We start from the raw sequence: 27824 nt of genomic DNA on the forward strand, positions 1-27824 counted from the left end.
ATCATCACACTTGGATTGATTCTCAAAGCTGAAGAAAGGGTGGAGGCATTCAAGAAGAGTTTGGGCTGGCTAGTATGCCCTGCAGGACTGCAGTTGCAAAACCCGCCCTGGATTTGGAAAATATAGGGAGGTAGTAATGCTTGGTGAATGTGTGTAGAGAACTCCAGGTAGCAGCTTCCAGAATGTCCCAGGTAGGGACTCCCCTGAGGAATGCTGTAGAGGTAGAAGTTGCCCTAGTGAATGCGTTCTGACCCCCTGAGGGGTTGGTTTCCCATGGTGTTTGTAGCAGAAATGGATAAAGTGTGCGATCCATTTGGAAATTGTCTGTTTTGATATGGCCTTGCCCTCTGCCCATGGTGCAAAACTGAGTAGCAAATGGTCAGATTTCCTGAAGGACTTAGTCCAATCCACGTAGAATCTGAGCTGTCTGTGTACATCCAAGGAGTGCAGGATCCTTTCTCCTTTACTTTGAGGATTAGAGAAGAAGGTTGGCAAATGGATAGATTGGTTGAGAGCCACACTGGACACCACTTTAGGCATAAAGGAAGGATTATTCCTGAGGGAGACCCTGTCAGCATGAAAAATAATGAAGGGTTCCACTGCCATAAGTGCTTGTAGCTCAGACACTCGTCTAGCGGAAGTGATGGCCAGAAGCAAGGCTGTTTTCCACGAGAGGAATTTTAACTCTGCTGACGCTGCAGGCTCAAAGGGGGTAGCATGAGCTTTTCCAGTACAAAGTTAAGGTCCCAAGCAGGGGTGGGTGCTCTCCTTGGTGGCCTTAAGTTGTTTGCCCCTCTCAGAAACTGTTTGATGAGAGGGTGAGAGAAAAGGAGTGACTCAGTGCTGTAATGAGCCAAGATGGCAGAGGCATGGATCTTAATGGAGGAGAAGGATAGGCCTCTGTGGAGTAGATCTGCTAAGTAATCCTGGATTAGCGGTAGGGAGGGCAGTGCTTTGTCCTCTCCTTTAGACTGAATTCAGGAGCAATACCTTTTTCACTTATCAGCACAGGATTTCCTTGTACTGGGTCTTCTGGCTTCAAGAATGACATCCAGCACCTGCTTGCTTAAGCTGGTCACTGGGGGAGAATTCAAAGAATAAGCCAGGCTGCAAGATTCAGGGTTTGCAGTTGCGGATGCAAGATCTGTCCCCCCTTCTGAGTGAGGAGGGTCGGCCTCTGGGGTAGGTGCCAGGGTGGCACCGGTGACAGGCTGCGCAGTAGTGGGTACCAGTGCTGGCGTGGCTAGTCCGGGGCAATCAGGATTGTCCTTGGTTTGTCCTGTCTTGTCTTGAGCAATATTCTTGAGAGAAGGGGCAGAGGGAGAAATGCATATATTGAGAGGTTTACCCACTGGAAGGATATGGCATCCACTTTCCAGGCCCTGCTGTGAGGTGCCCTGGTGCAGAATTTGCTGAGATGGAGATTGCAGGGGGAGGCAAAGTGGTCCACCTCTGGGGTCCCCCATTTCTGGATCAGAAGGCTGGAGGTGGTGGGCTCTAATTGCCACTCGTGGGTCTAGGAGATTTCTGCTTAAGTCGTCTGCCATTGAATTTTGTTTGCCTGGCAGGAATTGAGCTTGCAGATGGACCTGCATGTCCAAGGCCATGTTCCACAGGGCCATGATTAGCCTGCAGAGTGGGAAAGAGTGGGTTTTCCTCGCTTGTTGATATACCACATAACTAGGGTGTTGTCTGATTTTATTAGCAGGGCTCCTGGTGAGAGTAGGGATCTGAAAGCTGTTAGAGTATGCTGAACAGCTAACATCTCTTTTTGGTTGATGTGCAGATGAATTTGATTTGGCCTCCAGTGGCCCTAAATGCACCTGCCATCCAGGTTTGTCCCCCAGGCATAGTCTGATGTGTCTGTGGTTAGTGTCTGGGTGGCGGGGGGTTGAGTAAAGGAAAGTTCCTTGTTGTGGTTGTATGCTGCGGCTGCCCACCAAAGAAACTCTGTTCTTAGACAAGGTATGATAGGAATGACAGTTTCCAGGTCCTGAGAATGTTGGCACCAAAGATGTTTTAAGTACCACTGAAGTTTCCTCATATGCAGTCTGGCATATGGAATTAGTAGGATACAAGAGGCCATGAACCCTATGGCCTGCAGGATTTTCCTTGCAGATAGCTGGGTTTTGGTGGCCATTTGAATGAAGTAGCCTGTCAGACAGGCTTGTTTGTCTGGAGTAAGGAATGCCATCTAGGATGCGGTGTCCAAGCTTTCTACCAGGAATACAACCTTTTGACTGGGGAGTAGTTTTGATTTCTTTTCATTGATAGTGTACCCCAGGAAGGTTAGAAGGTTCTTTACAAATGTCAGGTGTTGCAACAGCATTTCCTGACTGTCTGCCTGAATCAGGCAGTCATTCAATTACGGGTAAATTTGAATTTTTCTCTGTCTGCAGTAGGCAATGGCTGGACCCAGGCATTTTGTGAATACTCTGGGAGCAGTGGATAAGCCAAAGGGAAGTGCAGAGAACTGATAATGCACAGATCCTGCACTGAAGCTTCGGTATTTCCTGCATGAGTCCCTGATAGGATGTGCAGATAGGCTTCTTTTAAGTCTAGGGTGGCTAACCAGGCATCTTTGGCCAGCACAGGAAGAAGCTGCTGAAGGGTGAGCATTTTGAATGTTGGTACCTCCAGGAAGGTGTTTAGAATGGAAAGATCTAAGATTGGGCACCAAGTGCCCTCTTTCCTGTGTACCAGAAAAAGTCTGGAATAGAACCCTTGACCTATCTGTTCTGCAGGAACAGGCTGAATTGCCCTTATGGAGAGCAAGGATTGAACTTGGTTTTGTGCCTCTGCCCACTGGTTTGGGGGAAGGTCTGGGAACCCTTTTGGGGTTGGCAGTGAGTGGAAGTAAAATTTGTACCCCTGGGATACAATGTTGAGGACCCATAGGTCTTTGGTGATGGAAGTCCAGTTTTTTTCATGATGGGAAAGTTTTCCTCCTAGGGGCATGAGCAGTTGGGCAGAGGTGAGGAGTGGAGTTGAAAAGTCATTGTGAATTCTTTCCGTAAGGGGGTGGCTTAGCACTCCCTGTTTTTGAAGTGGAGGCACTCCATTGCTTAGATCTCTGCATACCCTGAGACTGTAGCCTAGGGGGTCTGTTTCCCCTGGGTCTAATTTTAGATGGCCTTGAGGGGGGCTGGAAAGGACCAATGCTTAGTGGAGCAATGCCTACTGAAATCTAGGAGGCTGCACTTGCAAGAAATCTTTGACTGTCTGCATAGATTTACCATTTTCTTCCATCTTTTTAAGAACCTCTTCCGCTTTGGTGCCAGATTGTCCTTGTTCAAAGGAGCATCTAGAAATTTTGATTTGACATGGTCTGGCAAGGTCTGCTCCCTAAGCCAAGCATGCCTTCTCAGCACAGAACCAGTGACTGCTGCCCTGCAAGATGCTTCTAGTTAGTAGACAGCATGGTACGTCATGGTCTGGGCCTAAACAGGTGACGCAGTAAGAATGGAAATCTCAGTGTGGTATTTGCTTTCCACAGGTGAGACAACTGTTAACTTTTTCTGACGTCGGTTAGAGCAACAAAAAAGGATCCACAACGGGGTACTTAGCTTTAGAAAACTTCAGGATGATTAAATTCGGAAATGAAAACTCAGGTAGCGGCCAACGGGCACTCGTGCAAACTGTTTCTGCTTCGGGCTCCTTGGCAAGAAAGACTGATGTAATGGCGTCTGCTGTCTGTTTTTATACCTCTAACAACCTAATATCAGTCCTGGAGCGACAGCAACCGATGCAGAAATACTAAGTCTCTAGTATTCGGGCTGACTGAGGGCTACCTGCAGGCAGATAACCCAAGTGTGATGACTGCAACAGTGAAACACGAAGAACATCAACTGCATAAAAGGTCAACCTGTCTGCACGTAACACAAAAGACAGAACTAGATACTTTGCAAAAAAGCCGATACAAATTTACAAATAAAAGGTGGGAATAACTTTTTGCCATAATAACCCTTTCGATACGATCTTTAAATGTTAATCATCTCACAGACATATGCAAAAAAGAAAGAGTAGAGAACTACATTAAAAAATATACAGTGCAAACAGCTATGCTACAGGAGACACAGTTGGAAATAGCTGAACATGTGAATTTGATAAAGAAAGGTTTTCATGACAGTTATTCAGTGGAACACCTGGGACCAACAAAAAGAGGAGTACTTATATTAACTGCAAGAGGAGCTTCAATAGTGATAGAACAGGACAAAAAGATTATGGTAGATCTATAGTACAAGGGGCAATGTCCACTATCAGACTTCCCCAGTCTGCCGGGGGGTGGGGGGGGGATCTTTCCAGACATTTTAGGAGAAAACACTTGAGATTTATGGAACCACAGTTTCTTAGCCCCTTTCTGGTTCCCAGAGAAAGACCTCTGGAGTTAAGGGAGAAAGGATATTTTAATCCTGTTCACTTCTGGAAAGTTTTTTCTTAACATTAGGCCAAAGAGGGTCAAGACATCATAAGGGGCATTCACAAAGGATGTCTTGAAGTGCTCTGCACAGTCACACAAGCACATCCTGGTACTTGTGGCTCTTCAAGCACCCTCTTTTGCATTAGATATTAGGTGCACTGACAATGGAAAGGGACTGTAGGGTGGCCAAATGCAAGTCCAAGGTTTTCTTGCCCTCTGCAGACATGGGCCCAGAAAGGTATTTGGAGATTTTCTTAGTCAAATCACTCTGGAACCTTGTGACATGTGCCAAGTAATTCAGCTTCCTCAAAGTGAAAGTAGCTGAAGCGTACACCTGCTTTCTTATTGTCCAGTGCCCAGGACTTCCTATAAGGGGGTGGACAGAAAATCTCGCTTCCATTAGGCTCCATCTTGGTGGTGGCTGCTACTACCATGGAATCAATGGCCAGACCCTTGCTCCAGTGTTGACAGTCCTTTTGAGAAACTAAATATTTGTCTGGTTTGCAGAGGACTGGTTCAGCCATGTCCAGCTCCTTCCTCACCCATTTGGAGAAGAGATCCACTACCTCGTCAGGAAGAACCACCCAAGAAGTAGCTAGGCTGGACCTAAATGGCTCAAGAAACAATGATTCCTCTTGTAAGGGGCCTTCAGTGGATCACTCACCTTTCTGTCTCAAAAGTTTGAGGATCTCTCTGAATGAGACTTCCTCAAAGAAAGATCTGGGGACACCTCCCCCTCATTGAAGTCAATGTCTTCAGGGAGTATCTCCTGTGGAGAGTAATGTATCTCCTCCCATACATATGCTTCTGAGGAACCTCTATGGTGGGATGTTCTGAGGAATACTCAGAAGAGACCTGGGAGCCCTCAGTATGGACTGTCTCGAGGCTCAATGGACCCAGTTGTCCTAACAGGACTGGATTAGCAGACTCATGGGTATTCTATGGGGAAAGGGCAGAACCTAGTGAGTGAGAGAAGTCAGCTCATCCTTTAAGAGGAGTGTCCTCTTGACAGCCTCAACTGCTGAAGCAGATGGGGAACCTGAAATCTTTCTGAATGGAGTTGAAGCAACTGCTCCAGACAAATTTCAAAGTTCAGTCTGGCTTAGTTCTGAGGCTGATGCCGGAGCCGTGTTGTCCACTGCCAGGGCTCCGAGAGGAAGAGATGGCTCCAAGAACTTTGTTGCAAAGCCTGTCCCTTTGAATCTAGCATTGATGCTTTGGCTCCAAGATCCTTCTGGCTCCAAGGCAGGTGGAACCAGTCAGATCAGGGATGATGCCGGAGTTCAAATAAAGCCAAGTCTTTGGATCCAATATGGACAAACTCTGAGTAACACTCAAATCCATAATGCCCAAACCTGAAAAATGGATTGGGGTACGACGTGATGAGAGGAAGGAGATAAGCTCCCAGGATCCAGCAGTGGCAGGATCTGGGAGGACCCCAGTTCAGTCAGGGTCCTATGGAATTTCCTCATCATCTGGTGCACGTCTGCTTCAGAAAGACTCCTAGTTGACCAGACTGACGTCAAAAAGGTAGTAGAAGGTGACAAGGTCTCTCTTGCAAAAACAGAGAGCACAGCCTACAAGAAACTGGCTCTGGGGAAAACATCAGCTCTGGGAGAAGAGGAGTTTTGGATCCAATCAGAACAGATTTGGAGAACAATGCTAAATCAAGTGGCTTGGATGACTTCAGCGCTGGGTTTAAAGAACCAACAGAAGTAGAACAATAATCATGGGAGCATTATCTAGACTGCATCTGTTCGTTAGGCTTTTCTGTGATTTTTCCCTTTGTACCTGTCCAACATTTTCTTGGCAGAAGGGGAAGTTCTAGATGCAGCAGACTGAGTTAGGGATGAGTCTCCATCCCTTGAGCACCAGTTTGTTCTTTCACACAACAGCACAAGAACCAAAAGCAGTGCAGAAAGACCACTGCTCATTCAAGGTGGCAGTCCCAAAACAGTACATACGCTTAGAGTGTGCAGTGGAGTTTGGTATCCTGTGGCCACAGGCCACACATTTTTTAAACCCTAAAGGTTTATCTAACATACGTCCAAATACACAAAACAAAAGTATCGAAAGGATCAACGATACCCTCTAATGGAGGCGCACACTAAAAACTATATACAAGATATTGCCTTTTTGAACAACTAACTAGAAGAAGGGCACCAAAGGTGCTACAGAAAGATGAAAAGTATATCCTGCCAAGGATAAAACAGCTAGCCAACTTCCAAAGCTTCAAAGCACATTCCATGCACCCAAGCTGTCAGGCAGCTAGAGCTGGACGAAAGAAGTATAAATGGCAAACAGTTTAGGACAAACTACTTTTATAGTGGTAGTTTTCTTTAGGTTCTAGGTCTTAAAACCAAGTTTTGTAAGTCACACTAAACACAGTAATTATTACATTTGTAATATTTTGTAAACAACGTATAATATCTCAGCAACCTTTCAGGTTGCACACTTACTGTCAAGTAGCATTTTATTCACCTAGATGAGAGCTTTTATAACAGGGTAAGGAGTTCTGCCTGTGTTATTTGGTTGTTGAGATATTTAGAAAAAATGTGAACATTACATCTATAAAAATTAATATAATAAAAACAACAGTTGATATCTATTTACCTGCACTAGACAGCGGTCAAATATTAATGTACATGAGTTTACCATTGTGTAAGCTTTAAGATGAAATCTTAGAAAACCATGTACATAGTATGGTTTTGGAATTATTGATGCAAATATGAGCAAGCAATATTTGATGCCTAGAGGCGTCAGTAGGAGTTAATTGCAGATGCACCTGGAGGTGTTACTCAAATTCAATGGCAATCATCCACAGCCTGAGATGCCTGACCAAAGAATACTCCTTCTTAAAGTGAGTGGTTGAATACAGAGCTCAGCTAATCATTGAAGGAGGATGACCTCAATCATGCCATTCTGCGTTGGCACACACCTGAATCTGGAGCCCTAGCTACAGCATCAACACAATCAATCCATCTTAAGATGGCTTGCTGGAAGCCCATCAGAGTGGCTGCACAGTCCTGGAAGAGGTCCTCCTCGAGCCCAGATATCTGGAGGTCCTCAGGCTTTCCCAGTGCTGACTTCAATAGGAAAGAATGACATTTAAGCAAACAAAATGCACAGTTAAGACCCCAAACACCTAGCCAAAGCATTGGACATTTTGTCAGGCAGGACAGTAGAAGCAAACAGCATTTCTTGGGACCAATATTAGCCTGCAGACACCATAAAAAGTCATCAATGGGATGCTGAGAGAACAATGCACTCAAACCATCTGGTGGCCTATACCAGGTGTCAGCTTTCTTGGAGGCCACAGTCACAGGGCTAGGGTGTCTTTAGGCTTCCACAATAACATCCTAAAAGGCCTGTTCTGAGGAAGGGGATCACTACAGGATCTAATTGGTATGCATCACCAAAACATGCTAGACTTCAAAAGCCATCTACTAAAAAGAGAATATTCAAGATGGAAACAAGGGGACTAGGAGGGCTTATTATCCTCACCCATGTCACAACAAGGACCTTAACACATATGAGCTTCCAAGGGAAGCTAAGAAATGAGAAATCTCCACATCATCCAACAATCCCATGCAAAAAAATATACACAAGCTTAACTGATCCTATTGTAAATACATACAAGCTGTCAGACTGTGTCCCATGTGCAAGTGGAACAGAGTGGCATCAGGTTTACTACTGAAGTCTCTGAGGGTGGGATTCTGTCTCTATTAAGTCAACCTCCAATCAAGAATCAAATGACTATCTAATATTTTAAAGCTGGCCTGTACAGTCTGGTTTAGGATTACCTAAAAGTTCCTTCTCAATTGGGACTGACCAGGTGCCCTAGGGGTCTTGTGGAGGAAGTCCCAACAAAAGTCTTAGTAATGAGTACTCCCTGATCTGGGACAAAGTGACCTAAGGAACCATTCCCCGAGATCAGGGTGGACAGATCCAGGACACAGCTACTTAACTGTGGGAGAGGTGGCATAAGTTAAAGCGCTCATCAGTCAGGCCTCTTTTCCACTGCCACCACAGTGGACCAGAACCAGCTTAAATCTTCATTAACAAGGGGTGATGTCTATCCCAAGAAGCACTGAAAGCCATTTGATTCAGACTGACTTGTAGGAGATCTAAGCCTTCATTGCCCTCTGAATTAAGTCCTCATTTCAGAAACTCCAGCCTTCTCCTCAGGTCTCGGGAAAAACACTCCTATCTATCCTAAGAGGAGTTACCTTCTGTAATCTAGTACAGGATCTAGATGAGTTTCCAAAATTTCCCAAAAACACAGAAAACAGTATAAGCACACGCAGGGACTTTACAGGTGCAAGAATCAAAATCGAAGTTGAAAGAGTGCAACAGACATGGCAGGCAGCAGATGAGCATCTTTATGCAGTCAATATCTTGTGCCATGGCATGCATCAACATCACTGCATTCCCATCTCTAAGTTCTAGGTATGTCTGAAAATACAGATGCTAAACATTGACTGTTGGAATGGATGACGCTAACCATATTACCAGTCTTAATGTTACATCTCATCTCTGCATCTTAACTCATTCCCTCCAAGAGAATTGAGGAAGTTTGCACTGTAACTTCTATAGGGCAGAGCCTAAGCATTTTGATAGAATCAAATTCTGTCCTCACATTTCGAACAAATGTTTATACCTAGAACCAAAAGGGTTGCTATAGAAGTATAAATGGCAGATTCTTCAGCACAAACTCTTTTTTTATAGTGGTAGCACTCTTTAGGTTGTATGTCTTAAACTGGACTTTATAAGTCACAGTAAACACAGTAACTATTAAGTTTGTAACATTTTGTAAACAACTTGTAAAATCTCAGCAACCACTTAAGTTACACACATACTGTCTGCAGCATTTTTGTTCATCCAGATGAGAGTTTTCATATGAGGCTAAGCAGTTCTGTTTGGGCTACTTGGTTGTTGGGATATTTAGAAAAATATGAAATTTATGACAATATAAATAAACATTATATGAACAATTGATATATGTTTACCTGCACTAGACAAAGGTCATATATCAAATACAGTTATGTTTGCCACTGTGTATGCTTTAAGATGAAATCTTTTAATATTACGCATGTAGCATGTTTTTGTAATTATTAATGCAAATAAGAGTGAGCAACATTTTGACACCTAGAGGCATCAGTAGGATGTTACTGCAGAAGCACCGGGAGGCATCACTCAGCTGTAATGAGTTAATATCTAGGTATCTTGTAACAGTGTTTGCAAAAGAAAAATAACTTTTATTAAGTAGCAACTTCTATTTATTTCTATTCAAGGTCCTTACCAAAGGCTGTTATTTTCAGATGAAGGGTAGAAGTTAATCCTGTCACTAGTCATCTGCTGACTTAAGGACAAAACAAGAGCAGCAAAGTAAACTAAAAAAACAAAACAAAAATGTTAACTAGAATATCCAACATCACTTTAAAAGTTTTGTTACTAAACAGCAAACTAGACACATTAAACCTACAGACAAACACTGAAGGGGTGGACATGAACAGGCTTGAAGTGCAGTCTTCACATTCTACACTGGTACTCTGCAGACTCTTTCTGATTAGGGCTGCTAGCTTTTCAGATGGCCAGAATTTAATATTTCTTACTAAAAAAAGAAGTTATGTACTCACGTTCCATTTGTGTTGTCCATTTTCAATCTTCCTCAATAATTCGGTTTAGATCTGACCCTCGGCTCCAACTCAGCCATTATTTTCAGCCTGTGGTCACTAAAAAAACTCTTGAGCTCCTCCCTTACCCATAATGCTCCATCCCCTAACATATCTCACATCTTGTTTGCTGACTCGTAACATAAAGAGAAATATAAACAACATGTCAACAGAAATCCATATCTGGAATTCAATGCAAGGAACAGTGGTTCCCTTACAAGGCCTCATTCTTCCAGAAGTCATTAGTTCAAAGGTGGGGGGTTAGTGGGATGGATGTTGAGGAAGAATGAAAATGGATAACACAGATGGAATGTTATGGTGAGTAAATAACTTCTTTAGCTGATATTGTCAATTTTCATTCATTCCTCAAAAGTTGGGACAGAATCCCCAGCTACCTGAAATCCCAGGAGGACTCTAAGGAAGGATATTCCTGAGCGCAGTTGAGCCAAAGGCTGCTACCCCCCCCCCCCAGACCACATCCAACTTGTAATGACTAATAAAGGTATGAGGATTAGCCCAAGTAGCAGCCACACATACATCATCCATGGATGCTCAGGAAAGAAATACTGAAAACATTGCCATGGACTTGGCTGAACTAGCTCTCAATGGTTTTGGTAAAGTACCTAATCTGTTATAGACAAAGGATATACAATCGGTAAGCCACTTGGCGAAGGTTACCTTTGTGACTGGCTTGTCCAATCTGCAATCCGCAAATGAGACAAACTATCAGTTTTTCTACATTTTTTGTTCTATGCAAGTAAAAACTCAATTGCCTGTGAACATTTAATAAGAGTAACCACACAAGGTTCACTCTGGAGACCAGATAAGAGTATGAGACCCTAGAACTTCAGTAATACCCAACAATAATCCAAAATAGATAGTTGAGCCTTGGAGTATGAAAAACATAGTTTTAATAACGCTTGTAACAAACAAAAGTGCGTTTTCGAATATCTTCCTCAGATACAGACACATAATCAAATACATTCTTCACTAAAAACACCCATCCTTTATACATTTGGTAGATTGACTCATTAACTTCAATTGCTTGTTAATTACAACACAATTAGTTACAACTGAACTTCTTAGAAATGGAGTAATGAATTGATGTCCCTGTAGGTTCTATATTGAATCTGTATAATGTTTGAACATATATTTGTTTATATAGTCTAAAAACATATTTCATGTACAATAAAAGTTTTTATTAAAATTAATTTAATGATTAATTTTTAAAAATATATAGTTAATGTATATAAAACATATAAATTTAAAAAATTCTTGTTGTTTGTTGTATGTTTATTATATATAATACTAATTGTGTTGTAATTAACAAGCAATTGAAGTTAATGAGTCAATCTACCAAATGTATAAAGGATGGGTGCTTTTAGTGAAGAATGTATTTGATTTTGTGTCTGTATCTGAGGAAGATATTCGAAAACGCACTTTTGTTTGTTACAAGCGTTATTAAAACTACGTTTTTCATACTCCAAGGCTCAACTATCTATTTTGGATTATTGTTGGGTATTACTGAAGTTCTAGGGTCTCATACTCTTATCTGGTCTCCAGAGTGAACCTTGTGTGGTTATATGTATTGAAAGTTCACTCTTTCATCTCTTATTTGGTTATTTAATAAGAGTAACCTTTGTTTGTAAAATTTGGAACAAAAACTGGCAGATTAATAGATAGGCTAATGTTTGATACTGACACCACCTTAGGAAGGTAGGACTGGTTTATAAAGCCATCCTACCCTTATGAAATACTAAGTAAGGAGGTTTAGAAGACAGTGCTTGAAGTTCTAAAAGTTTACTAGTAGAAGTGATGGCTACCAAAAATATAGTTTTCCAGGTCAGAAACTTTAACTCGCATTTAGCTGCTGGTTTGAAAGGTGAATGCATTAAGGATTGTAATACCACATTTAAATCCAATGGAGGAGTTGGATCTTTATAAGAGGAGTCTCAAAAGAAGGGTACCTCTCAAAAAGGCTTAACAAAGTTTACATGAAGTCAAGGAGGAGTTTTCAATCCCAACATGAAAATTAGAAATGGCAGCTAGATGTACCCTAACAGTCGAGGAACTGGCTCCTTCACTGAGAACTGTTGCTAAAAATTCCATGACACTATGTACTGATGTTATAAAGGGGTTCAATATGCTCCTGCTGCACCCAAAAAATAAATCTCTTCCAGTTACTTCAGTAAAGTTCCCTTGTAGAAGCTTTGTGGTAAGACAAATGTATATGATGAACAGGGGAGGAGAGAGTATGCTGTCTGGCTATTAACAGAAGTGAAGAAGCTATGCGGATGAACAGGGGAGGAGAGAGTATGCTGTCTGGCTGTTAACAGAAGTGGAGAAGCTATGCGGTCAGTCTTATGTTTGAGATATCCGAGTGAAGCATACCTCTCGGGTGAGATAGAAGGCCCAGAATGAGATTCAGACTCCACGGATGGTAGAACAGATGAGGCCAAAGGAAGGAGAATCAAATCTGTTGAGGCCGGTAAGGGGCAATGAGAATGACTCTACTCTTCAGATGGGATGCAGAAATTTGGGAATTAAGGGAATTGGCAGATAAACATAGAGGAGACCATGCAGCCAATCATACAGGAGAGCGTATCTCGGTGACTCCCCCGGCAGGGGGGATTACGGCAAAGAAACTGCTGCACATGTTGTTTAGGGAGGTGCAAACAGGTCATGGCATGGGTGGCCCCACTGATGAAAAATCATTTCTGCCGCATTCTTGTTGACAGAATACTACTGAGGTAGTAGAATGGACCTGCTCATCTTGACCACTATCATGCTGGATTTCCCCAGAATGTGGATTGCTATCAAAAATCAGATGGATGAAATCACCCACTGCCAAACTCTAAGACCTTCTTGACACAAGGGATAAGATCTGTTTCCTCATTATTTGTTGATGTACCAAACCACAGACATATTGCCTGTCTGAATCACAAATGTCCCAGATGGGAGAGAGTCTTGGAAGGATTGCAATGCTAAAAACACTGCTCTCATTTCCAGGACATTGACATGCAAATTAGCTTCTTCAGGGGACCATGTGCCTTGGACTGTTTTTCCAAAGAAGTGCCCCCCCCCAGCCAACTGGGGGTGCATCCATGGTCACTATGGTCTTGGGTTGAGGAAGAATGAATGAACGGCCTTATAGAAATTGATCTGAATGGATCCATCACCAAAGGCATCTTTTGCACCACTGGGCAAATCTTATCTGAGCGGACATGTGCTGATGAAGACTGGACCACTGATTCGCTATCATCCACTGAAGAATCTTCATATAAAATCTCGCTAGTGGAACCAAAAGTATAGCTGCAGACATTGATCCTAATGCTTGCAGGATTAATTGGGCTGAGATTGTAGAGCTGTGAATTGTCTTCTTTACCTGGAATCTGATAGTCTGTACTCTTGACTTAGGAAAGAATAGTTGTGTAAAATCTTACCATAACCATAGATGTCATTCTCTTCCATGTTGCAGCATTCACAACGTGAGGGAGATTCCCCACCCAAGCAACCCAAATGTCCAGCCAGTATACCAAAGACTTTTACCACTGCAAGGTATGTGCAATGTTGCACTTAGAAAAGCAGCCAACGTAGGCCAAAAAAGTGAGGTCTACACGTACCATCCTCAGAACTGAATGCCCCAGTCAGAACACCAGTCCAAGGACAGGAGGTAAAAGATATCCTAAGAAAAGCATGAACCAAGGGGGAAAGAGGATGGGACAGAATACTGCAACATGGAAGAGAAGGACATCTATGGTTATGGTAAGATTTTACACAACTATTCTATGTCTTTCTATTCCCATTTTGCAATATTCATAACATGAGGGAGAGTACCAAAGCTCATGGAAGGGGAGGTTGGAGCAGAAGTCTCCATGAAAGCATGCAGGATTGCCCTGGCAAAGCCTGCTCTGGATCTCGATCTGGAGATAGTATCCAGCTTGTAATGTTTGGTGAAGGTGTGGACAGAAGACCATGTAGCTCCTTCCAGAATAGAAGCAGTATAAAGACCTTTGAAGAAAACTCCAGAGGAAGCTACAGTCCTAGTGGAATGAGCTTTTACTGAGGAAGAGTGTTTTTCCATGGAACACACAGCAGAAGGAAATGGCCTTAGAGATCCAAGTGGAAATAGTTTGTTTAGAAACAGATTTTCCCAGCACCCTGGGAAGAAATGAGACAAACAGTTACTCTGATTTCCTAATGGACTTGGTCTTGTCTAGGTAAAATCTGAGCTGTCTATGCACATCCAAGGTATGTACCACCCTTTCACTAGAATTTTGAGGAGAATAAAATAAAGTAGGTAGATGAATACATTGATTGAGGGACAAGACATTAACCACTTTAGGCATGAAGGAGGGGTTAGTACGGAGTGAAACCCTATCATTGTGGAAGATGAGGAAAGTTTGACAAGCCATTAAGGCTTGAAGTTCAGAAACTCTTTTAGCAGAGGTGATGGCTACCAGCAAAATAGTCTTCCATGTCCAAAAACTCAAAGAAGCTGATACTGCAGGCTCAAAAGGAGCCTGAGCATGCTTTTCTAGTACAAAATTCAATTCCCAGGGAGGGGGAGCAGGTTTCCAGGGAGGTCTGATGTGAAGAATGCTTTTAAGAAAAAGTTTAACCTCTAGTCTAGAAGCTAAAGGTGAAAATTGAGGCAGACGTAGAAATGGCAGATAGGTGGGCTTTAACAGAAGAGTAAGCCAATCCGGCTTTAAGCAGCCTCACACAAATAAGAAAGAACTAGGGATATTTCCACTGAAAATGGATCTTGCCATTTCTTCAGACACCAGATGAAGAACCTCTTCCATTTGGGCAAGCAGGATCTCCTAGTATTGGACTTCCTGGCCTCCTGCAGGATTAGAAGTACATCCTTAGAGAAAAGGTGTTGGAAAGGAATCAGAAGCCTATCACCCACAGAGTCAGACTCAGAGTTGTTAAATGTGGGTGAATGAGAGATCCCTTGTCTTGTGTGAGATCATCTACCCTGTGAAGAAACTTGTGATGACTGCCCTTGGCTAACTGCAGAAGAGGAGGGAACCAGTACTGTCTTGGCCAAAAGGGGGTCACCAACAAGATTTTTGGTTTGTCCTGCTGTATTTTCAGCAGAACTTTCTGAAGGAGTAGGAAAGGGGGAATGCAAAAAGAAACATCCCCTTCCATGAGAATGACAGAGCATCCACCTTTCATACCAGAGGATCTGTACGCTGGCACAAAATTTCAGAAGTTGTTTGTTCAAAGGGGACGCAAAGAAATCTACTTGAGCAGTACCCCAGCAGTGGAGAATGCCCAGAAACACATCCCTGTGAAGCATCCATTCACTGGCTTGTGTCATGGACCTGCTTAGAGTGCCTGCCAGAACATTTTGAGCAGAAGGAATGTAAACAGCTAATAATGTGACCCTTGTTTGAGAAGCAATCTCCCAGGCCTGAAGGGCCAGCCTGCAGAGCACGTATGACTTTGTGCCTCCTGCTTGTTCACATACCAAATGACTGTGGTGTTGTCTATGAACAGTTTCAGGGGACCTGGGCTGAGAGAAGACTGGAAAGCTTGGAGAGCTAGAATTAAAGCCCTCATCTCTTTGACAGGATATGTTGTTTCCTTATGGAGATAGACCAAAGGCTTTGGACTTTTAAGTGTCCCAATGTTGCTCCACACCCCATGTCTGAAACATCTTTAAATAGTTCCTGCACATGATGTGGGGCCTGTAAAGGAAGACCTGAATTCAGAGAAATTTGTTGAATCCACCAGTGTATCTCCTTCTTCAGACAAGGAAGAACAAACTCCCAAGGATGAGCATGTTGGCACCAGAGTATTTTCAGATACCACTGGAATTTTCACAAGTGAAGCCTGGCTACGGGTAATATGGGGATAACAGATGCCATGAACCCTAGCATTCTGAGAAACTCTCTGGTTGACACTGAAGTTAGAGGAAGCAACTGTTGGAAGTAGGTCAGAAGAGAGTGTATTTTTGTGGAGGGAGAAAAGCCATCATAAGGTCTGTCCTTATTCTGCAGCCCAGGAAAAGCTGATCCTGAGAAAGGAAGAGAGAACACTTGTTGTAGATGATACTGAACCCCAGGCTTTGGAGCAGGGATATGGTGGTTTGGAGATTCTGTTACAGAATGTCTGGATGATTTGCTTGAATAAGCAGGTCATTCAGGTAAGGGTAAATCAGAATTCCGTGAAATCTGCAAAAGGCAATAACAGGAGCCAAGCATTTTCTGAAGACCCTTGGAGCCATGGAGAGTCCAAAGGGCAAAGCACAAAACTGAAAATGAGAGGAAGCAACAGAAAAGCTTATTTCCTGAACAGAGGGTGAATGGAAATATGAAGATATACGTCCTTGATGTCTAGAGAAACCAAAAAGGCCTGAGGAAGCAAAAGAGGGAGCAGGGTCTGGAGAGAGAGCATGCAGAAGGTGGGAACCTGAAGGAACAGATTGAATTGGGATACATCAAAGACTGGTCTCCATGGACCATCTTTCCTGGGGACTACGAACATCCTGGAAGTGAATCTTTTCCTCTTTGCAAAGGGGGAGCTTCCGAAATGGTCCCCTGAGAGATCAAATCTTGAAGCACCTGCAGGAAAAGGAGCTGGTCTTGAGGAGGTTGAGGGATTCCCATGAAAGGAGGGATGGACTTCCAGATCATGTAGTACCCATTTTGGACAATAGAAAGGACCCATTTGCCTGTGGTAATGCTTGTCGAGGAAGAAAGAAAGTGAAAGAGGCACGAGGAACAGAGTAATTTTGGAAAGATTGGACAGGTAGCTACAGACTACCTGGCTTGTCAGAAAATGGGGGCTTTTGAGCTAAGGCTGGCTGAGATCTGGAGGAGCTCTGCCTGTGTGTCCTTTTCTTGTGAAGAAGGGGAGGAGAGTGCAGGCTTTCTTCCTTACAAAATGAGGTTTGAAAAGATAATTCCAATGATATTTTGGGACTGGGGATACAAAAATGTGCTTCAGTTCTTGTAACTCTTTCCCTTTTTCTTGTAAAGATTTGAAAAGGGCAGCAGCATTATTACCAAAGACAACAGAATTGTCAAGAGGTGGATCCATAAGTTTTGCCTTGACATTATCAGGCAAAGGTTGCAGTCTCGGCCAAGACTATCTCCTATGGCAGATCCAGATTCAGCTGACCTAGCAGATACCTCAGCTGCATCATAACTTCACTTATAGAGTGTTTAGTTACTTGGGATGAGGGTGTCAAGAGGGATGAAAGCTGTGTTTTGGCTGAAGAATCAGGAAAACCCGTCAACAGCTGTGAGGCTTGAAAAAGCAGGGCCAGAACATATTTAGACATACGAGTCTGATATTTAATGGCCCTGAAGGCCAAAGTAGAGGATATGTAGACTTTTCTACCTATCCTCTCCATCATTTTGTTGTCTTTATCTGAGGGGAGAAAAGTAGTGGAGGGCAACAGTCTGGAAAGTCCATCTGCAGACAATGAAATCACAGCAGGATCTGCAGGGGGAGATTTGAAAATAAATTTGCTGTCCTCAGGGACCTTGTAAAATCTGTCTGGACTTTTTGGAGCTGGTGGTTAAGAATCTGGATTTTTTTGACACTGAAATAAAGGCATCCTGGAAAGCAGGAAACACAGGTGGAATAGCTGAAGGAGAAAGGGTGTCCATCTGAAAGAGGTCATAATACCTCTTCTGCACTTCAGAAACTTGTGAGTTTCCCAGTTAAAAAGGTCTCTCATCTGTGAGATTGTTTCTCCTAAGGATACATCTTCCTCAGGGGAGTCCCTACCATTGGAATTTACTTCAGGGGAAGCATAACCCAGAGGGGAGTCAATTTGTGTTGCGTAAGCTAAAGACACATCTGAGGATGAAACTACTACTTCCTCAGAGGCTTCATGTTCCCAGCAGAACTCCTAGGTAAAGAGGGAGGAGGAGAAACTGGAGCAGGAGTTTGAACAGATGAAGGTCTTAGTGCTAGGAAAGCATTAAGAATTCCCTGGGAAAAAGCCTGCCAGTCTGGAAAGGATCCTGAGAGGAGGAAACATATTTTTGTTTCTTTTTAAGGGGAGGATCAATGGCAGGCTGGGATAGATGGCCAACATAGGCCTGTGTTCCGGCACGGACATCAGACTGTCTTGAACAGCTACACCAGGAGAAGTATTGCGAGGAACGTCCAAGCAAGTGGGCAGCGGTTCCTCCTTATCATCCTGAACGAACATTTACAAGACCTCTGTGGACTTGATAATGGAACTCTCCTTAACAGCTTCCAAACTGGTACCCACTGCAGGAAGAGAACCAAGCACCGAATGGACTTCCAGGCCTTCACTGGCCTCAAGAGGGATGTCTGGGTTCACATGCACAGCTAAAGATTCAGGCTTAACCATTTTAACCTTCTTCTTTGGTTGCTCACCATATGGACCCGCCATACCCTCCACTGCAACTGCTAGTTGCTTGAGTCACTGACTCTCAAGGTAGATGTTAAGGGCAGAAAAATGACTGTAGAGCATCTTAGGGAGAAATACCTGACAAATTACACAAGCTTTATAGTCATGAGCAGACCCCAGACAGAAAAGACACTGATCATCATTATCTTTGCGTCGACTCTGTCTTCTACAATGGTACATGCCTTTCTTGGATGACATTAACCTCAAAACAACATGCAGTAGCAAGAAAAAGACAAATTCCCCAACGGAGCACTTATCTGAAACAGCAACCACTCAGTGATCAGAAAAATGGTAGCAGACGGCGTTTGGCCTGGCAGCAGAGAAGTTCTGAGGATAGTATGTGTAGACATCACTTTTATGGCCTACGATGGCCGCTTTCCTAAGTGCAACATCACACATACCTTGTAGTAGTAAAAGTCTTTGGTACACTGGTCGGAAGTTCGGGTTGCCTAGGCAGGGAACCTCCCTCGTGTTATGAATACTGCAACATGGGAATAGGACATGAGAAGTTGTCATAGATACAGTGTTGAAAATGGCTCCTAAGAACTCCAACATCTGAGGCAGTTCTGAGATTTGGTGTAATTTATGCTTATCCCTAGATGAGAGCAAATCTGGAGTACCTGGTCTTGAGCTCTTATCAGTAGATGCCTGGTCGGGGCAGTATTGAGCCAATTGTCCAAGTATGGAAACACTCTGAATCCTTGTAGTCTGAAGTGAGCTGCTACTACTGCCATGCATTTGATGAACATCCTGGGTGCTATGGTGAGGCCAAAGGGCAGTGCTTTGAACTGGTAACAGCTGACTTCCAGCCGGAAGTGTAAATAACTTCTGAAGTGTCTGTTCATTTTATATGACAGACCTTTTGCAGTGTCTGCTCATTTTATATGACAGACCTTCAGGATGTGTGCTATTGAGCACATCTAGTCATCCTTGCATAAAAAGGGCAGAACGGACTTCACTGTGACCATCTGGTACTTGGTGTGTTGAACTGATTTGTTCCGATTGCTGAAATCCAAAATCAGTCTCCAATCTGCTGTTTTCTTTGGCACTAAAAAGAATCTTGAGTAAGTTCCAGATTCTATCTGGTCTGGTGGGTCCTCTTAGATGACTTTTTTCTAGCAGCTTTTGTATTTACAGCGCTGCTGCTTTCCTCTAACTGGGTAGAACATCAGAAATTCTGCATACCGGTGGAGGTGGTAGGGAAAAGGGAATTCTATAACCTTTGGAAATAATCCTCTGCAATCATCTTTTGTAATGTCTAGCCAGGCTTTCTGGTCCAGGGATAAATGACCCCCAATTGCCTCTATAAGCAGACAATCGGGCGTGCCTCCTTTCAGAAGCTCTAGTAGGGTCTGTCAGAGAAGGAATCTCTGGAACCTTGTTTCTGTGGGCTTCTTCTGCCACATGGGTGGAGTCTTCTATTCAAGCACCCTCCTCTGCCCCTGGGAGAACCATCTCCATGGGGATCTTGGAAACGTCCCTGGGATTTTCTGAACCACATTTTCCAACCTCCTCATCGACTCCTGGAAAAAGTCCTTTGAGAGGTCAAAAAATGTACTCCTATTGCAGAGATGGTCTTTCCATCTTGCTAGTACTAGGACAGTGTGTCCTCTACTTTAAAGCCAAACAAAGAGCTTCTGACAAAAGGAGCACTGATGAAAAGTCACACAAACGCATCCAGGCATGCCTCCTAATGGAAATGCCTGAACATGCTGCACTTGGGATACCATTAGCCACATAGGAAATAAGCCTCATGGATGAGGTAGTGATCGACAGTAGAGTATCCAAGTGGTCCCAGAGAGAGAGAGAGAGAGAGAATTTGAAAGTTCCTTAAGATCCCACTGTAATCTTGTGAAGTGTGGAAAATAACTCAGCAATCTGACTGCAATGGTCGCTGCAGCATACACACATTTCCCAAATCTATCCAACACCCTTGTCTCCCTGTTAGGGGATGGAGAGAAGAATCTTGCTCTACGATTTCTTTCTTGATGGCTGCTGCCATGACCATGGCATCCACGGGTACTTCCTTGCTCCAAAATTCCTTTCCTGCAGGTGGTGCCAAAATCCGGTCTGGTCTTTTGGAGATTGGTTCATCTGTGTCTGGTTGCTTCCACACCCACCTACAGATCAAATAAATGAGCTGATCAGTGGGCAGAGTCACCCAGGAGGGTAGATAGGCCAGATGCAAAGGCCTCTAGGAATACCAATTCCTCTCTGGAAGGGTTATTGTAGACCAACCACCCCTCTGGTTAAGGATCTGTAGGATGTCTCCAAATGAGACATCTTCAGGTTCAATCTCTGGGACCCTCCTCCATCATCGAAATCAGTACCTTCAGTGATGGACCCCTGTGGGGAGTCCAAGGGCCTCCTCTTGCACATCCTCTTGCTAGGGACTTCTTCAGTGTGGTGTTCCAGAGAAGTATTGGAAGAAATTGTAATACCCTGCTGGGTAGTTTAGAGACTTTGGGCTGGCTGTCCCTGTGGAGTGGAATGATGGCTCTCAAGGAACAGAGACATACGGCATCCCAATGGGAAATCTGAGGGGGAAGGAACTGTCATGCACAGGCACTCTCTCCACCACCTCAAAGGCAGAATGCGCCTGGGAGAAGGAAGTCAATGGAGCTGAGAAGCCAAGCTTCCATCCCATCGGCTCCCCCTGCCCCACAGACAATCCATCAAAGGTAGAGGTCAAAGCTGAGACATGCAATACCAAAGCACCGAAGGGCAGAGCCAGCTGTGACAGCTTCAGAATTGACTCTAATGCCTCGGATACAACAGGGATGCTTCAGCTCAGAGAGTCATCCAGCTCCAAAGCACTAGGACCCGGTGCCCTCAGAGAAATTCTTGGATACTATGATCTTCAGATCCAATCCAGGTGTCCATGGGAGACTCAGATCCAAGGGCTCTGAAACAACATGTCAGATCAGAAAAGGAGGAGAGATTGGTGCTGTAGTACTAGTAACGGCTTCCTGACCTGAAGAGGTAAGAGCCTGGAAAACTCACATCTGAATATGCACCAAGCAAAACTTCATCATTCTATCCACATCAGTCTTAGTCAGGGTTCTAGAAGAACGAGATGATGTCACGGAGGATGTCATGGAGGGAGACCTGCAGTGCCAGCGGCATTCCAGAAAAGGAGATGGTACTCAAGAGGGTATTGGATCTATGGTGGTAGAGTAACGGGGTAACAACTTTGGACTGGAAAGGATAGGATCCAAAGAAGCTGGTTTACTTTTCAATGATGGGTTCAGGGAAGGAGCAGGCACTGGATCTGATTTTTTAAAGTTTTTTCTTAGGCAGTTCCATCATCGGATCCGAGGATGGGGTTGACAATCCAGATGGACCCAAATTCTTACCATAAAGCTCCTTCTGCTTAGGTTTGGGGGGGGGGGCTTGATTCCCAGATAAAGCTTCAGAGAAGGAGGAAGCTAGCAAACCTTTTCAAATTATTTTTTTTCTATTAGCAATGGCCCAAGGATTAAAGGACTCGCAAATTTTGCAATCTGCTTGAAGATATTGACCTTGGGTAATACACATATAAGGCACGAGAAGTGGTAAGTTGTGATTGCATTTCTAACATTTTTTTACATCCTGGTGGCTTTTCAGACATTATTATAAACAAAAACCAGGAAAGAAGCGAAAAAACTTTTTTTTTATATATTTAAAGAGAGAGAGAGAGAGAGAGAGAGAGATACCAACAATGGCATCAAGAATACACATAACGTGTGTAAAAGGGGAAAGAAAGGCTTACCAAAAATGGTAACAGGAAATACATAAAAGTGTAGGAAAAAAGAGTAGGGAAAAGTAGCAACTACATTAAAAGAAGTTATATGTGAAAACATACAAGGATATAAAAAGGTAAATACAATAAAATTGGACTTCACTCCAAAAAAAAAACTACACCAAGTTCGAGAGCTCACAACAACCACATCCGAACATGAAAGCAGCAAATGAGATCAGAGTATGTTAGGGGATAGAGCGTTATAGATAAGGGAGGAGCTCAAGAGTTTATTAATGGCCATGAACAGAAAATAAAAACAGAGTTGGATCCAAACTCAAATGTTGAGGAATGAATTACAATTGACATCATCAGATCATGAAATTTTACAGTTAAAACCACATCCACATTTAATACAAAATAAACATTACCAAAATTGAAAGTTTGTTTTACAGTTGTAGTTGGTTCTGTTGTTTTGTGTCATACTACAGTGTTTTGAAATACAGTACCACAGTATAACACTTATTTACAGGAAATAAATATTCTAAAATATCACGACATTCGCAATTTGTCATGTCCCCACAGGACACAACTGACTAAAGTGGGAGTCTTGTGAAAAGGACAGGTGGTAACTGCTTCTGATTTATTCTGAGATCCTGACATTACCCTGTCACAGTGGCCCCATCACTGACTCCTCTCTCATAGGTTCATAGGTGTGTACTAGGCTGATGGTCCTGGGGCCTTAACAAGCCTAGCCATAGGATTACCTTGGCATTGTGCCACCTGACCTTAGTTCCCAGTGCCTCTGTCGAGTAGAGCCACTGGAGTTATCCTCGGAGTGAATTTTCCATTTCCCATCCACTCATCAAGATTTTTCTTGAAGAGGGTCAGCGAGGTGCTCTGTTTGACATGTATGGGAAGAATATTCCATAGCATGGGCAGTCTCTGGGTTATGAACTTGTCTCTCCAGTACGTTCTGTTGATTGTGGTAATGAGGTTGAGGTCTCCGGAGCATGTGGTGCAGAGGGATTGAGATTTCTTTAGATGCAGCATTTCTAACAGAGCTGGGTCAGACATGGCTTTGTAAGTCAAGCAGAGATCGCCTCTAAGTAGGCGATATGAGACAGAGAATAGTGGAGTTTTTTAAGTTTGTCCATATAGGACAAGTGTTTAAGGCCTACGATCCTCTTTGCGAGGTACTTTTGTGGCCTCTCCAGTTGTTGCAGGTGTCTAGTGAGATACATGCCAAATGGGGCATTGTACTCAATGATTGGCCTAATGAGAGAAGAGTAGAGGTAGACAATGACCTCTTTCTTCCTGGATGCAAAACCCTTAGTAATGAGATGTGCCACATAGGACTTTCTGACCACAGTGGCAATGTGGTGATCAAAAGAGAGGTTGTTGTCAACCTGTGTTCCCAGATTTCTTATAACGCCTTCTGTGTTCAGTGGATTACCATCAATGTGGTAATTCATGGGAACCGGGTTTTTCCCAAACGGGATGACGACACATTTTTTGGCATTGAGCTTAAGGACATGGTTCTGACACCAGTCGTTGGTCTCAGTGCGGCCATTCTGTAGGATGTCAACATTACTTGGGGAGTTAATAATAGCTCCTAACTTGCAATCATCTGCGAACTTTGTCAGCCAGTGTCCCTTCTTGTTGGCCTGGACTCCAGAGAAGTAGATACCAAACAGGAGAGGACCCAGGACCGAATCCTGTGGGACTCCACTCGTAACTAGTCTGCAGTCTGACTTGGAGTCAGCTACTTTCACACTGTGGGTTCTGTGAGCCAGTTTGCAACCTACCTAGTGATATAGGGCCTGATGCCTAGCTTAGTGAGTTTTTCTATGACTCCTGAGTGGGGAATGGTATGAAAGGCCTTGGCCAGATCAAGGTAGGCTGTATGAACCACCATGCCTTAATCCACAGCTCTGGTGACTGACTCAAAGAAGTTGACCAAGTTGAGCAGGCATGATCTACCCTTCACAAAGCCAAACTGTGTGGGGATCCAAAGTTTGGAAATTCACTATATCTTTGTTTATTAGGTCCGTGATGATGCGTTCCATAGCTTTGCATATCAGACTCGGCAGGCTAATGGGTTGATAGTTCCCAGGGTCTGTAGTCGCTCCTTCTTTGTGAAGAAGGATGACTGTAGCAGTGCGCCATTCTGTAGGGACAAAGCTTGACGTGAGACTGTGATTCAACAGGGCTCACAGGTGAGGTGCTAACCCATTTATAATGGACACCCCTCCACACACACAATTTCAGAACATCACATTTGAAATTCAACTTCTTCCTGACCTACCCCTTTAATTAATGTATTAACTATATTTAATGCCTTTTTGTTTCAGCACTGTACAGAGTAAAAATACAGAACACATAACGCACATTAAACAACACATACAAGACATCATTAGAAAATATTTTATAAAGCTCTCAAAGTCAAATATTGCTCCCATGTATCTGTTTTTACTTGTCTACCAGTCTCACATTATTATCTTATAGACATTCCCTTTTCATTATTTTCCTGAGAGGTCTTTTTCTTCCGAGGATATAACATTGCATGTCTGACTGTTGTCTTGCATGCTCCTACCTCCTTGATCAATATCCCTATTCTTCTTGGTGCATCCCTTCTCTATTTTCCATTTCTTCCATACAGTCTCCTGGTACCTTGTAGGCCCTTACTTTCTTCCTTCTCCCACCTCCCCTCCTGCTCTCGTTCTTCTCCTATCTGCTTCACATCACCTTTCTCTGCTCTCCTACTGTTTGCGCCTACACACTACATCCTCTGCATCACCATCTTGTGATTAGCACTCTCAACTGCTCACACATTTCTTACAGTGTGCTCAACCTCTTACAAACTACACAGTCCACGCTACTCATGACATCCTAAGCAGTACAATGGTATTTTATTCGGCAAACATAAAATAGTTTTTTTTTTTCTTTCCAGCTCCAAACCCTACCTCTCTGTGGTCCTTAGTCATCCTGCCTCAACAATGCTCCTGACTCACTATCCAATATGAAAAGAACTACCCAGGTAATATTGATCTGTTTCCCCCTCAAGTTTAACACTTTGCAAATGAAACTAAACTAGCAGTGTTAAAACAAAATGCCAATCGCAACTCCACAACTGTAGTGGCTGAAATAACAGCAAATGGACTGCAAGTCACCTATTGGATCTTTATTAGAGTAAGAGCTTTCGGTCTCACATGAGTCTTCATCTAATTTCTAGCCAACATTCAAAACCTTAAATGCTACATTGATAATGTGATGAAGATATGATAAAATCAAGTATGGCATACAAGAATATATAAATATAAATTCAATGCATCACTCAAGCAAACATAATAGTATAAAAACATACAGAGTCTCAGCAACATTCCATACAATCTTAGTGATGTCCTGTATAATGACTTTGGCTATGACTGGTTCCACTATCACAGCTTTTCCATAAATATACTAAGAACTTTTCATATCCACATATCCACAATAGTGTTTTTTCTTCTATCCAAACATCTCTCTTCTGACATTCTGTAAAGCCTCTTGATCCATAAGCAAATGTATTACCCCTCTGCTGAATTAATGCACCAACATTATTCACCAGCCACAATAATGTATATGGCTTAATCATATCAAATTACTCCACTATGGGATATTTAGTTGCTAACAATTTATACATTTCAAAGTCCTTTTACTGCTCTCTGAATCTGTGTAAACCTTTTCAATAACTCAGGTCAGTTGCACGTAATGTGGATCCTTGATTTGCCTCCTTCATGTGGGGCAGAAATGTAAACTGAGCATAATTAAACTTGTACTTAATAAAAAAAAGTGTGTAACAATGAAAAACAATCAGAATGTGCCCAAATATAGTCATTTACAAGGCTTAATCGTTTCATAAAATGACTGTATAAATATAATTAGACGTCAAATTCTGCTCAGGCTTGTTGCACTCTGGGTAAACACTCCATGCGATGTTAAAAATGAGAAAAAAAATAGTGCGTAGCAGGGTCTTGTTATTATAAGACAGTCAGAGCCTTGAAGAAAGGAAAGACGGCAAAGATTACCCATTACATTCATCAACATATTATGAACATCCACAAATGCATTGTACACACTACTTTGCTACACAAACTTGTCACTGCTCTGTCCCATTATTACTGTGACTCAAGCATGGAATGCAGTAATGGCAACACATTACTTCTAAGTCATTCATTGATGTCGCACAAAATATTACTGTACTATATGAGGTACTGAATTCTGCAAAACAACACTAATTTTACTTGTAACAAAACCAGACCCATTGGCAGGAAAGAACATCAGCTTTATTAGAACAACCAAACTGACTAAACGCTTTCACCCACAGTTATAGCCCAACTGTGGGTGAAAGCGCTTAGTCAGTTTGGTTGTTCTAATAAAGCTGATGTTCTTTCCTGCCAACAGATTTGGTTTTGTGACAAGTTTTGAGTTTTTCTTTTTGTCAACATTAATTTTACTGTTCACTGTGCATTTCATGCCCTTCAATTCATTCCCTGTGCAGGGAACAATTGGACTACCCTCTCACTAGAAGCATCAGATTTCTCAGTGAGTACTGGTGGAAATGAAGCATGCTTTTTCTCCAGTGTGTACCACAACAGTGAGCAGCCTTTCAAAGGTATAAGCAAGAGCAGTTCATAGAAGACTGACAGCTCATTGACCATGCCTATAAATGAATACTTGTCAGCATATATGTAAATGATGGGGCTTCCAGATGCAGGACTACTCCCAATGGAGGAAGCACATGCGTCATCAGAAGTTTAAGGGGTTAACATATTCACTCCAATGGAGCTCAGGAAGTTTGCACTGCAACTTCCAATGGGTGGAGCCTAAGCCTTTGACAGAATCAAATTATGTCCTCACATTTCAAATGTTTATATCTCTGAAACCACAGGCGTTATGAAAGAAGTATAAATGGCAAAGATTTCAGAACAAACTATTTTTATACTGGTAGTATTCTTTAAGTTCTAGGTTTTACACTGAATTTTATAAGTCACAGTAAACACAGTAAATATTACGTTTGTAATATTTTGTCAGCAACTTACAATATCTCAGTAACCACTTAAGTTACACACATTTTAACCACTTTAACCACTTAAGTTACAGCAGCATTTTGTTCATCTAGCTGACAGCTTTCATAAGAGGCTAAGGAGTTCTATCTGTGTTATTCGGTTGTTGTAATATTTAGAAAAATGTGAAAATTATATCTATATAAATTAATATAAAAACAATGGTTAATATCTCCTTATCTGCACTAGGCAGAGGTCAAATATTAATGGAGTTGAGTTTGCCATTGTGTAAGTTTTAAGATAAAATCTTTTAAAACCTTGTACATAGCTTGGTTTTGGAATTATTGATGCAAATATGTACAAGCAATATTTGACGCCCAGAGGCGTCAGTAGGAGTTAACTGCAGATGCACTTGGAGGCGTCACTCGGATGTAATGAGTTTGTGCATGGTTGTGGCAGCAAGCTAGCGTGATTCTCCTTTGTGTTCTATTTGATCAACTTTTCAATCTTTATCCAGAGACTTCACATTTCTTTTTCTTCTACTCTTACTCATTTCATC

General features: G+C 42.7%; 1 protein-coding gene across 2 annotated transcripts in view; it reads right to left on the minus strand.

The window, feature by feature from the left end:
• Positions 1-27824, minus strand: part of TMEM237 (transmembrane protein 237) — a 723713-nt gene that overhangs the window by 152422 nt on the left and 543467 nt on the right. For both annotated transcript variants that reach the window (XM_044060506.1, XM_044060505.1), the window contains exon 11: positions 9723-9813. In XM_044060506.1, coding sequence (XP_043916441.1) covers positions 9723-9813 — 91 coding nt within the window. The remainder of the gene's footprint in view (positions 1-9722; positions 9814-27824) is intronic.

The sequence above is a fragment of the Protopterus annectens genome, chromosome 2.part0 (assembly GCF_019279795.1).
Source record: "Protopterus annectens isolate FY-2018-M chromosome 2.part0, PAN1.0, whole genome shotgun sequence".
Taxonomy (NCBI): Eukaryota; Metazoa; Chordata; order Ceratodontiformes; family Protopteridae; genus Protopterus; species Protopterus annectens.